At 48.6% G+C, this 12,500-nt stretch overlaps 2 protein-coding genes across 2 annotated transcripts in view; one reads left to right on the top strand and one right to left on the bottom strand.

Moving 5' to 3' along the window:
• Positions 1 to 6,524, bottom strand: part of LOC138600681 (zinc finger protein 420-like) — a 113,480-nt gene extending 106,956 nt beyond the window's left edge. Inside the window, exons 1-2 of the mRNA XM_069672157.1 lie at positions 6,430 to 6,524; positions 3,830 to 4,697 (exon numbers count right to left, since the gene is read on the bottom strand). Of these exons, the coding sequence (XP_069528258.1) occupies positions 3,830 to 4,697; positions 6,430 to 6,498 (937 nt within the window). The 5' untranslated portion in view covers positions 6,499 to 6,524. The remainder of the gene's footprint in view (positions 1 to 3,829; positions 4,698 to 6,429) is intronic.
• A 1,716-nt stretch (positions 6,525 to 8,240) lies between these two features.
• LOC138600671 (serrate RNA effector molecule homolog) overlaps positions 8,241 to 12,500 on the top strand; it is a 13,673-nt gene continuing 9,413 nt past the window's right edge. The window contains exons 1-7 of the mRNA XM_069672146.1: positions 8,241 to 8,329; positions 9,322 to 9,444; positions 9,529 to 9,639; positions 9,715 to 9,858; positions 10,715 to 10,775; positions 10,850 to 11,147; positions 12,292 to 12,500. The exon at positions 12,292 to 12,500 is cut by the window's right edge and continues 27 nt beyond it. Of these exons, the coding sequence (XP_069528247.1) occupies positions 9,326 to 9,444; positions 9,529 to 9,639; positions 9,715 to 9,858; positions 10,715 to 10,775; positions 10,850 to 11,147; positions 12,292 to 12,500 (942 nt within the window). The 5' untranslated portion in view covers positions 8,241 to 8,329; positions 9,322 to 9,325. The remainder of the gene's footprint in view (positions 8,330 to 9,321; positions 9,445 to 9,528; positions 9,640 to 9,714; positions 9,859 to 10,714; positions 10,776 to 10,849; positions 11,148 to 12,291) is intronic.

Raw genomic sequence — 12,500 nt, 5'->3', positions numbered from 1 at the left:
CACCACCACCACCACCAACAACAACACCAACAACACCACCAGCACCAACAACAACACCACCACCAACACCAACACCACCAACAACACCACCACCAACAACAACACCAACAACACCACCAACACCACCACCACCAGCAGCACCACCAGCAGCACCACCACCAACACCACCACCAACAACACCACCAACACCACCAGCAGCAGCACCACCAGCAGCACCACCACCAACACCACCACCAGCACCAACAACACCAACACCACCACCAACACCACCAGCAGCACCACCACCAGCACCAACAACACCACCAACACCAACACCAGCACCAACAACACCACCAACACCACCACCACCACCAGCACCACCACCACCAACACCACCACCAGCACCAACAACACCAACACCACCACCACCAGCAGCACCACCAGCACCAACAACAACACCAACACCACCACCAACACCAACACCACCACCACCAACAACACCAACACCAACAACGCCACCAGCAACACCAACAACGCCAGCAACAACAACAACACCACCACCACCACCAACAACAACAACAACAACAACACCAGCACCACCAACACCACCACCAATAACAACACCACCAACACCGCCACCAACAACACCAACACCAGCACCAGCACCACCAACACCACCACCAACACCACCACCAACACCGCCACCAACAACAACAACACCACCACCAACACCGCCACCAACACCGCCACTAACACCACCACCAACATCGCCACCAACACCAAAACCAACACCACCACCAGCACCACCAGCACCAACACCACCACCAACAACGCCGCCAGCAACACCAACAACGCCAGCAACAACAACACCAACAACACCAACAATGCCGCCAGCAACACCAACAACGCCAGCAACAACAACAACACCAACAACAATAACAACACCACCACGAAACCACCACCACCACCAACAACAACAACAACGCCGCCAGCAACACCAACAGCGCCAGCAACAACAACAACAACGCCGCCACCAACAACAACACCACCAACAGCACAGACGTTTGGTTACAGAGCCAATAATAATGCTACAAATTAGCAAGAACAGCTTCATCATGATGAAAGGCTGATGAAAATAATTGTAACAGTTTCACACACAAAGCCACAACAAATACTTATTTTCTAATGGAGACAACGAACAAGAACTCAAATGTCAAAGCGTCAACCTTTATTTACAACAAATCCAAGTTACAAACCTCTTCTCAAAGGCAGCGAATAAAACAGACAAGTCATGCAATCATCAGGTTTGAAAGGATATCGACACAGTTTGAGATGCAAGGTGAGACTATAAAATGATGAACAAATGTCAAAAGAAAAGTTCAGTTTTCAGCCCGAGGACGAAAGCGAACCTCAGGGTCACAGGTAAACCTGTGACAAAGCCATGAGACCAATAAATACACATATAAATAAACAGACTAAAGCTCATACGTAAAGTAAAACGTGAACAGGCGGAGGATGAAGCTGCATCAAACCGTCTGCTGGTTCAGTCCTGCCTTCAGCTTCATGTTACACAAACAGTCGACATGTTCTTTACAACAGGACCGACCTCAGCACCAGATCCAGGCACCATCGTCTCTGTGGAAAAATACAGATCGTTTCTGAGTTTAAACATCTCGGCATCATTGTTGATCCAGATCGGTCTTTCAAATCACATTAAGAAAGGAACTGTTTGGTCCACTGATGCAGCCAAAGTGTTCATGGTGGTTCCCCCACACATCTCTCTACTGTCTGACAAGTTGGGCTCACGCCAATGAAAGCAGTAAAGCCAACAGAAGTCTGTACAAACAAACCATCAAACCAAGAAGTCAGAACGAGTCCATCATTGCAATATTAAAAGAACACAACTTACCGAGCTGGAGAATCGTCGTTCTCAAGGTGTTACATGACACGGCTCCTCCACCATTAAAAACCCGCCGAACTACGAGAGCAACGAGAGGCGACGTCTGCTGTCAGTCGGCTCTTTCTGTCGGAGCCTCAGGACGGGAACGATGTGTAGCAACACAGAAGAAGCTGTGTAAAGTACCACTCCTTGTCCCGACACTAAAGCTTGGTTTAGTGATCAGACTTGCGAACTGTGGAACAGTGAGGTGTCTGTGATGTTTCACGTCTTTGTGTCATTGAGCTCTGAGTCATAGCCGTCTGTCTTGATGGCGCCGTTCATATCTTTGCATGTTTTCATCGTTGATTGTGTTTTCATGCTTTTACTCTTAAAGAAATTCTTATGCAGAAATAAATAAGCTACGACCTGAGCTGAAATATGCTGATAAATAAATGTTCCTTCATGAGCTTCTCTACTTTTTTACATCAACAATGGAGCAAAAAGAGCGAGAGCTCATGTTTTAAGTGCCTTTTCATTTTGTAATACTGCAATACACCGATACCGCCACAAAGGAAAGTAAATATTAACAGACATACATCTTAGGTCATACTGCCCACACCTGCTCTAATGCAGAAAAGAGAAAAGACCCAGACATGAAAAAAAAATCGTGTTATACCGTTAAAGTGCCAGAATATTAGAAAATACCGTGATACAGATTTTTTGTCATACCGCCCAGCACTTATTGGGACACACCCTCTGGACCGGGTCTGCCAATCCACAGGTACTGTCCCAGACCTCCACCCGACACTGAAGAGGCGTGTCAGCCAAGACAGCCCAACAATGTCCAGACTTTCAACATCTTAGGGTGAATCTCATCTACACCAGGCACCTTGCCACAGGAGCTTCTTGAGCACCTCAGCGACCTCTGCCACGGATATGAATAAGGCTTTCCCTGGACCTTTGGACTCTGCCTCATCAGAGGACGTGTTGTTTGGGTTCAGGAAGTCCTCAAAGTGTTCCTTCCACCAACTTACAATATCCCCAGTCCGGGTGAGCAGTTCTCCCCCCTTGCTGAAGACAGCTTGATCCCTGCGTCCCCCTCCTGAGTCATCTAACGGTTTGCCAGGACTTCGTTGAGGCCAACAGAAAGTTGTTCTCCATAGCCTCCCTGAACTCCTCCTAACACACCTTTGGGTTTTTGCTTCCGCAACCACTGAAGCTGCAGCCCTTCTGGCCACCTGGTACCTGTCTGCGGCCTCTGGAGACCCCACGCCTGAAAGGCCTCCTTCTTCAGGCTGACGGCTTCCCTAACCAGCCCCCCCCCTCGTCTCAAGTCTACAGTTCTGATAATTATACTTAATAGATTACATCACATTACAAGCAAAGACAAGTTTTTATTATAAAAAGAGGAAAAGTTCATAAATGCATTTAATGTTTATTGAAACACATTTACACTGAATAAGAAAGCTTCATGCAACAGGAGAAATCCTAATACTTTAACCTGATACAGTAATGCTTGATGAAAGCAGACTCTCACAAGAACAAAGGTGCACTGCATGCTGCTCATAGAAGGAAGTTACTGAACATGCTAACAGAGCAACCAGAGAATAGGGAGGAAGAACATTCACAACAAACCCGTGTGACAGGGTTTGTGAACTAGAAGGTCACTCCGCTTAGTAAAATGTTTCCCACATTGGTCACAGCTTCATGGTCTCTCCCCAGTGTGAACATGTCTGTGGATTTGTAGGTTCCCTATATACAGTGAGTTAACTGTGTGAATGTTGCATTGCATTGGTTACAGCAGTATGGTCTCTCTCCAGTGTGAATGCGATGACAGACTTTAAACTGAATTAATCTGGAATAAACTTTCCTACATTGTTCACAGCGGTAAGGTTTCTCCCCAGAGTGAAAACGTTGGGTGTGTTTTTAAGGAACTGGACTGAGTGGACATTGCATTGGTCACAGCTGTACGGTTCTCCCCGGTGTGAATACGCTGGTGTGTTTGTAGGGTACTTCCAGTGGAGAAAGCTTTTCCACATTCATCACAGCTGTACGGTTTCTCTCCAGTGTGGATGCGCTGATGGACTTTAAGGTGATCTAATCTGGAGAAAGCTTTCCCACATTCATCACAGTTGTACGGTTTCTCTCCAGTGTGAATGCGCTGATGGATTTTGAGGGCACTTGTGCTGGCAAAGGCTTTCCCACATTCATCACAATTGTATGGTTTCTCTCCAGTGTGAATGCGCTGATGGACTTTAAGGTGCTCTAATCTGGAGAAAGCTTTCCCACACTCATGACAGTTGTATGGTTTCTCTCTAATGTGAATGTGCTGATGTCTCTTGTGGTAATCTCGACAGGAAAAGGCTTTCCCACACTCATGACAGTTGTACGGTTTCTCTCTAATGTGAGTCTGCTGATGTCTCTTGTGGTAATCTCGACAGGAAAAGGCTTTCCCACATTCATCACAGTTGTACGGTTTCTCTCCAGTGTGAATGCGCTGATGGATTTTAAGGCGATCTAATCTAGAGAAAGCTTTTCCACACTCATCACAGCTGTATGGTTTCTCCCCAGTGTGACTGTGCTGATGGATTTTAAGGTGATCTAATCTAGAGAAAGCTTTCCCACACTCATCACAGCTGTATGGTTTCTCCCCAGTGTGACTGCGCTGATGGATTTTAAGGCGATCTAATCTAGAGAAAGCTTTCCCACATTCATCACAGCTGTATGGTTTCTCTCCAGGGTGATCTCTCTGATGATCCTTTGGAGATGTCGATGTTTGAAAGAATTTGTCACAGGACTGAAACAAGTTACTAGAGAGTTGCTTTCTTCTTTCCCGTGTCTACAGTAACAGACAGAGAGAGAGAGAGAGAGAGAGTGTGTGTTAGTGACATGCTGGAACATAACCCACACTGATGACTTGTGGGATACCTGTGATCAAAGGGGGTGTTACGATTCTCAAATCCTCGGCTTGATGTGACTTTTGATTTTAAGGTCACGATTCAATTCGATGGAGTACAGATGGCTCTGCCATTTTTAGACTGCTCTCATCTAGTCTAGAATCATTGCTTCTATGCCATTACCATTTTTAAATTCTTATGTCAAAGGATGGTCTACATGGTGTCATGAGTGATGTTACCGCCATCGTTAGTTTGCAATGTGCCACACTAAGGCCTTACTGTCAAATTTAAATCATTTATAAACAATATCAATGTAACAATAACTTCAGTCAACAATCACCAGTCAATTGGAAACTAACCGTAAACAAAGGAAGAGAAGTGATAGGCCCCGTTCAGACCTGGTATGATCCACATCATCATCATGTGTCCTGGGTGATCTGATCACAAGTGGTCAGCTCTAAGGCTGGCATTAACCAGCCCCTCGAATGCGTCTTCAGTGACCACGTGATCAGATCTCACTTTCCCGCTCTGTATGCAAATGAACACGGAGCCTCATTCACCTTCATTAGACTTTAAAAACATCATATAATACAAAACACTGTGATACAGACTCACAGCACAGAGAGGGGGAGCTGCTGCGCAGGCGCACAGAGGGACGGAGGGAGGGGGTGAGTACGGACTGAAGTGAAACTTTGATCATGAAGCCTGATGCTCCTCCACAGCTCTGTGTTCATACAGTATCTGTGAAATATATGCACAGCACATGGACATATGACAGCGTGCCGAGACGTAGTTTATACTTGATAGTAGCCTACCTGTGCACGGAAATAACAACGAACAAACATTATGGTATGTAGTATAGACGTATCAGAGTTATTCCTGAGGTCTGCTTTGCTGCTGTAGCTCATACTGAGGCATCAGCATTCATTCTACGCCGTTTGGTAACCACCGTTCTCCCTCTTGTTCTTCATAGAACCAGAAGCCTGCACTGGGACATGTAGTCGTGTGTAGCAGACCGGTAAGCCGGGATTATTGATCTTTGGTAAAGCTTGTATCTGGAACAGATTGATCCAATGCATTTTATTTTGAAAAACCAGGACAACTATCACCAAGCAAAGTTACCTGGTTGGTGTTGGTTGATAAATAATCTACTTTACATTTTTAAACATGTATGTATATTATGAATGAGTTATATTTTTCGACCGTCTGACTTACATTAGACTGATCTATGAGCAATGTGAAGACTGGCCCAACACAACATACCAGTCTGAAACATCTTTGTGAAGCCGGCCCCTGAACTAGCACGACATGTCAAAGCTATGCTAACTGACCAAGAACAGGGGGCTCTGTTTGATGTGACAGATGTGCCCTCTCATGTGTCCTGATCTCTCCATCCATCCATCCATCCCAGTAACTTCCTGAGGGTTTCCCGCCTCTTTGATCTGACAGCAGCGGAAACGCTCATCATTCAAGCCTCATTGTTTGTGATGAACATCCCGCAAAACACGGCACACTGCGCATGCGACGCAAACATCGCGTCAGAAAAAAATCGACTGCTTTCCCTTAGATGAATCAGTTTGAGATAAAACCGGAAATCATGGAGACATCTGGGAGTAAAACCACGAGAACACAAACCCTGAACCTCGCGTTTTAGATGACGTCATGAACACTGACCTGAACTTGGGCGCTATCAGAGCACGAGCCCGCCGTGTGTCCTGTGTGCTCCGGGTTCTGGTGCTCCATCGTGCAGCAGGTCTCCGCTGTAACTGCCGGACTGACTCTGGTTTCTGTCCTCGCTGCTGTCCAGGCTCGCAGACAAGAGGGCCACTGTATCTCGTGGAGCCTTCGTGTTCTCGCGATCTTTGGAGATGACAGATCTCCCATGGGGATTGGACGGTCCAGCCCCAGATACAGTGCGTCAACCGTGCTGCGTTCAGGAGAGGTGGGAGTTTTAGAATCAGAATCAGATCAGATCAGTTTTTACCCAGCGGCAGCCTCCGTTTGGAAGAATGGAGCATCCAGCAGGAATAAACCTGTTTACGGCCTATCACAAAAAGTCTAAAGTTCATATCAGAATCAGGTTTATTACCAAGCAGGTTTTACAGGTACAGGAATATGACCGTGTGTTTCAGTGTAGAACAATAAACACAGAGGGAGAACAACAATAAGTAACAAGAAAAGGCACTATAATACAAAGATGTACAGCAGGTGTAAATGAACAGGGAGCCGATGTTCAGCTCCCACCTGAGGTCCTGGCTGATGATGGTCCCCAGGAAGCGGAAAGACTCCACAGTGGAAACAGTGGAGTCGCTGCTGGTGATGGGGGCGGGTGTGGCTGCTGTCTTTCTAAAGTCCACAACCATCTCCACTGTCCTCAGAGCATTAAGCTCCAGGTTGTTCTCACCACACCAGGTCACCAGGTGGTCAATCTCCCACCTGTAGGCAGACTCGTCCCCACCAGAGATGAGTCCAATGAGGGTGGTGTCGTCCGCGAGCTTCAGGAGCTTGACGGACTGATGACTGGAGGTGCAGCTGTTGGTGTACAGGGAGAAGAGCAGAGGGGGAAGAACGCAGCCTTGAGGGGAGCCGGTGCTGATGGTCCTGGAGTCAGAGACGTGTTTCCCCAGCTTCACCTGCTGCCTCCTGTCGGACAGGAAGTCTGTGATCCACCTGCAGGTGGAGTCGGGCACGTTCAGCTGGGAGAGCTTGTCCTGAAGCAGAGCCGGGATGATCGCGTTGAAGGCAGAGCTGAAATCTACAAACAGGATCCTGGCATGGGTTCCTGCTGAGTCCAGATGCTGGAGGATGAAGTGGAGGGCCATGTTGACTGCGTCGTCTCCGGACCTGTTGGCTCTGTAGGCGAACTGCAGGGGGTCCAGGAGAGGACCAGGCGCTCAAAGGACTTCATGAGCACAGAGGACAGGCGACATTTATTCTGTGTAAGGGTTTTTTGCAGGAATGAAAGATATGTGAAAAAAAGGGAGGTTTAATTTTTTAGCACTTTGGAACTGCTGTTTTGAAAAGTGCTCTATAAATAAAGTGTATTATTATTGACCCCTTTAAGGGAAATGATTTATTTTAACAGTTTGAAGACGTTTTGATCAGATCACAGTGCAGTCTAAACTGCAAAGACAAGTGCAGACCACAGGACGACACCTAATGTAAGAGTATGTTCTCTTAAAGTTTGGGTTAGGGTTAGGGTTGGTATTTTATTAGTACTCCATCACGTACACAGGACCTGGTGCTCTGTCAGGACGTACGGAAACATATGCAATCCAAAAAACCATAAACTGTATCACAGACAGATTATGACTCGTTTAATAGTTAAATTATCAAGATGATTTTTCAGTTGTGATTAAAACACATTATTTAAAGTTACATCACTGGAAAACAATCTGTTCTTGTTATTACCCTCCTGACCTCCAGGGCGCGATTCTTCATCTAAACCCAGAGCGGAAGTAAAGGAAACCGGAAGTCTCGTTGTGTCATTGTGATCTCGGGCTGGCGGCGGGATCGTTGTGTTGTTGCGTTAGCTGGCGAGCTATTTCTGAGTTTTTAAGCTGCGTAGCTTCAGGTAAAACACACTTTACACACATTATCGATGTTTGTCGTACATCCCAATCAAAGCGAACACGAACTGCTGCGAATACAGGACCTATCTGCGCCTGCGTCAGCACGCTGGGATAGCTCCCAATGCTAACTAGCTAATTAGCCTTGCTATTACCTTCGGCCAGCTGGTGTGTGGCTAAATGCTAATGCTAGCTGTTGCCTCACCTGACTGTTAACGTTAAAGTTTGTTTGTGCTTTCAGATTTCATTAATGATTATTTGATGTTTCAGTAAGAGTAGATTCATAGAATCTAGTGCTAGCGCAGCAGAAGCTAACAGGCTAAGTACTGATTCCCTGATAATGAAACCTGTGGATTAACGTCAGGCTTCATCACCAGAGTGTGTTTTTATGTGTCGATCTCACAAAAATAAACTCGGGTATGTTCGTCAAAGACCAAGGGATCAGTAGTTGTTGACAGATATGACATTAATGTTCTCTAATATCTAAATATCTGTCATATTTTAAACGACTCTTGGTTAATGTTTCATTATGAAAAAATCTTTTAAACACCTTCAAAGAGAAAAACCTGTATGTGATTCAGCTCATGCAGTCACCAGTCACTTACTGTTGGTCGATTGTTCGAACACTTATCAGCTGTTTGATCATTAAAATCAGCTTCATCCACCGACAAAGACAAATTATTACATTTGATTTATGAAAATGAAAATGTTTAGTGTGAAAGTGAAGTTGAAGTTTCTTCACCGTACAATATAACATCTGTTCTTCCTGATCAGAAAAGGGCCGTTAAAATCAGAGATGTGTTGTTTAGCTGATCAGGTTTGTATTGATCTATGTGGCACCTGGATGGAATAGCACCAGAGTCCAGAGCCTCATCAGGTGTCTTATTTTGAAAAACCACATTCAGCCTTTTTTTTTTTAAATAACAGGTTCAGTGTGTACTGTGTTTGTCAAAGAGTTACCTGTGCATCATGGTATCACCTGGCTGTGTGTTTGTAGTCTAATGGGAGACAGCGATGACGAGTTTGACAGGAGGAGGCGGGACAAGTTCAGGAGAGAGAGGAGTGACATGGAGCGGTCGAGAGAGAGAGAGGAGAGGAGGAGGGACGACTGGCCCGACAGGTACGCAGACCTGAAACATAAGCGTGTGAGACATGTTCAAATACCGCGTGTGAGACATGTTCAAATACTGGTGTGTGTGTACAGGGACTGGGAGCGCGGCAGGGAGAGGAGGCGGGACTACGATCGCGGTCGCAGAGATAGGTTTTCTCCCCCCCGACACATCAGCCCTCAGCACAAGCGCATGAGGAGAGACTGGTGAGAGTGTGTTTGTGTTATCCACCCGCACGTCACGTGAGTGCTCCTCCTCTCTTTAATGTGTGAATGTTCCAGGGACGACCACCGGGGGGAGCCGTACCGGTACGACCTGCCGTATGGAGGAGGCGGGGCTCCGTTTCCAGGGGCGGGACCTCAGGGCTGGCACCCCGACCTCCCCCACCTCCACCCACACCACGGAGGTCACCCGCTGCAGGGCAGGTAAGCTCATCATCGGCAAAACTACGAATCCCATAATCCAGTCTGTCATCAATGTTTCAAGAACAGTTGGAGGATCTTTTTTTCAACTCCTGCTTCTCAGCAGGTACTCTGCAACACAACAATTCCCCAGAGATGTACCTGAGCGTTGATTGGTCGAGCACAGCATCATTAAAAACCTGTGAAACAGCTCGTGCTGGCAGGAAAAGGAAGTCCACACTGAAGCAGACGTGAACACGCAGGAAGCTCGTGTCTTTAGATTCAATAAGACGTCCTGAGGACTCAAAGGCCCCAAAACAGCCCTCATGATCCTTCAGTGAATGCGGTCTGCACACATTATGTCACATTACGCCGCTAACAGCAGCTAACCGCTAATTTAGCACTCTGTTCATTTAGACACTTTGACTGCATGAAGTAAATGTTACCATGTTGGATCCCAGACAGGCCAATAGGTGTTAGCTTGTTTCCATACGTCAGATTAGCGACATGTGGGACTCGGAGACTCTGAAGCAGACACGCGGGAGCTCCTTTGTGATATTTCACTTTCACTGGGCTGCTAGGCTAAGTAGCTAGCTTCAACATCCAGTTCAAACGTCTCCTAGTTCAACATGACACAATGACACACAGATGTTTAGCCTGACGTGTTCCGGTATGTTCCGGTTGTTGATGGCAGAAGCAGAACATTAGAGGAGAAAGGAGCGTAAACCCGCCCAGTGTTAGATAAATGCTTCTGATTGGCCGGACGTGTACCTGGAGGGGACGCAGACGCATCAGCACTAATGTCACGTCTGTTTTTATTTGACTTCTGATTGTTTGATGGCCGATGATTTCTTCTTCTGTTTCCTTAAACGTGTGTCAGGCTGGGGATGGTGGACCCCGACCTCCCTCCTCCTGGTCCTCCCGTCATGAGGAGCTTTAAGGTGAGTGTGCGGGGTGACCATGGATGTGTGGAGGTGATGTTTCCTGTCTGAGCCGGTGGTGTTCCTGTCTGCAGGAGTTTCTGCTCAACATGGAGGACAGCGTCGACGAGACGGAGTCGGTCAAACGCTACAACCAGTACAAGCTGGACTTCAGGCGACAGCAGCTGCAGGACTTCTTCCTCCAGCACAAAGACCAGGAGTGGTTCCGCTCCAAGTACCACCCCGATGACATCACGGCCAAGAAGGCGGAGTCTCTGGATGCCCTGAAGACCCGACTGGGCGTCTTCCTCTTCCTGCTCGACAACAACTGGCTGGACAACGTGTCGCTGGACATGGAGCACGCGCCCGCCATCATCAAGCTGCTGGACGCAGGTACAGGCAGAGAGACGGGCAGGGAGACAGGCAGGGAGACAGGCAGGGAGACGGGCAGAGGGGAGGCAGGGAGACAGGCAGGGAGACGGGCAGAGGGGAGGCAGGGAGACAGGCAGGGAGACGGGCAGAGGGCAGGTAGGGAGACGGGCAGAGGGCAGGTAGGGAGACGGGCAGAGAGACGGGCAGAGGGGAGGCAGAGAGACGGGCAGAGGGGAGGCAGGGAGACGGGCAGAGGGCAGGCAGGGAGACAGGCAGAGAGACAGGCAGGCAGATAGATAGACAGGCAGAGAGAAGGGCAGGCAGAGAGACAGAGAGAGACCTGCAGGAAGACAGTCAGAGAGACGGGCAGAGGGCAGACAGGGAGACAGGCAGATAGATAGACGGGCAGGCAGAGAGAGACCTGCAGGAAGACAGGCAGGGAGACGGGCTGATAGATAGGCAGGCAGAGAGACAGGCAGGGAGACGGGCAGAGAGACAGGCAGGGAGAAGGGCAGAGAGACGGGCAGAGAGACGGGCAGAGGGGAGGCAGGGAGACGGGCAGAGGGCAGGCAGGGAGACAGGCAGAGAGACAGGCAGGCAGATAGATAGACAGGCAGGCAGATAGATAGATAGACAGGCAGAGAGAAGGGCAGGCAGAGAGACAGAGAGAGACCTGCAGGAAGACAGGCAGGGAGACGGGCTGATAGATAGGCAGGCAGAGAGACATGCAGAGAGACAGGCAGGGAGACGGGCAGAGAGACAGGCAGGGAGAAGGGCAGAGAGGCAGGGAGAGAGACCGACAGGGAGACAGGCTACTAACAAAGCAGTGAGACGGGATGTTTGGATGTTTAGGTACATTCGGTTTACTGCTGTTGCTTTGCAGGGTTTTCTGGGTAATGAAGTTCTCAAACTCTCCCTTTGCTGTCTCACCCTCCCTCCTGTCTCTCCCTCCTGTCTCTCCCTCCTGTCTTTCCATCCTGTCTGTCTCTCCCTCCTGTCTTTCCATCCTGTCTGTCTCTCCCTCCTGTCTCTCCCTCCTGTATCTCCCTCCTGTCTCTCCCTCCTGTCTTTCCATCCTGTCTGTCTCTCCCTCCTGTCTCTCCCTCCTGTCTCTCCATCCTGTCTCTCCCTCCTGTCTCTCCCTCCTGTCTCTCTCTCTCCCCAGCCGTAATAAAGATGGAGGGAGGCACAGACCTCGACCTGCAGGTCCTGGAGGTCCCGACGACCCCGGCAGTGCCCGGGGGGGAGGGGAGCAGCAGCGGGGGAGGTGGAGGAGAAGAGAAGAGCGAGGGAGATCCCAGCTCAGGAAACGTGAGCGCTCAGACCAGCTCCGAGTCGACGGGGAGTCGAACAGAGGAGGCGACAGGCGGAGAG

The sequence above is a fragment of the Semicossyphus pulcher genome, unplaced genomic scaffold (assembly GCF_022749685.1).
Source record: "Semicossyphus pulcher isolate SPU_LCO1_2020_fin unplaced genomic scaffold, fSemPul1.0.p SCAF_21, whole genome shotgun sequence".
NCBI classification, from domain to species: Eukaryota; Metazoa; Chordata; class Actinopteri; order Labriformes; family Labridae; genus Semicossyphus; species Semicossyphus pulcher.
The sequence above is the reverse complement of the archived record's forward strand: the minus strand, read 5'-3'. Positions and strand labels throughout refer to the sequence as shown.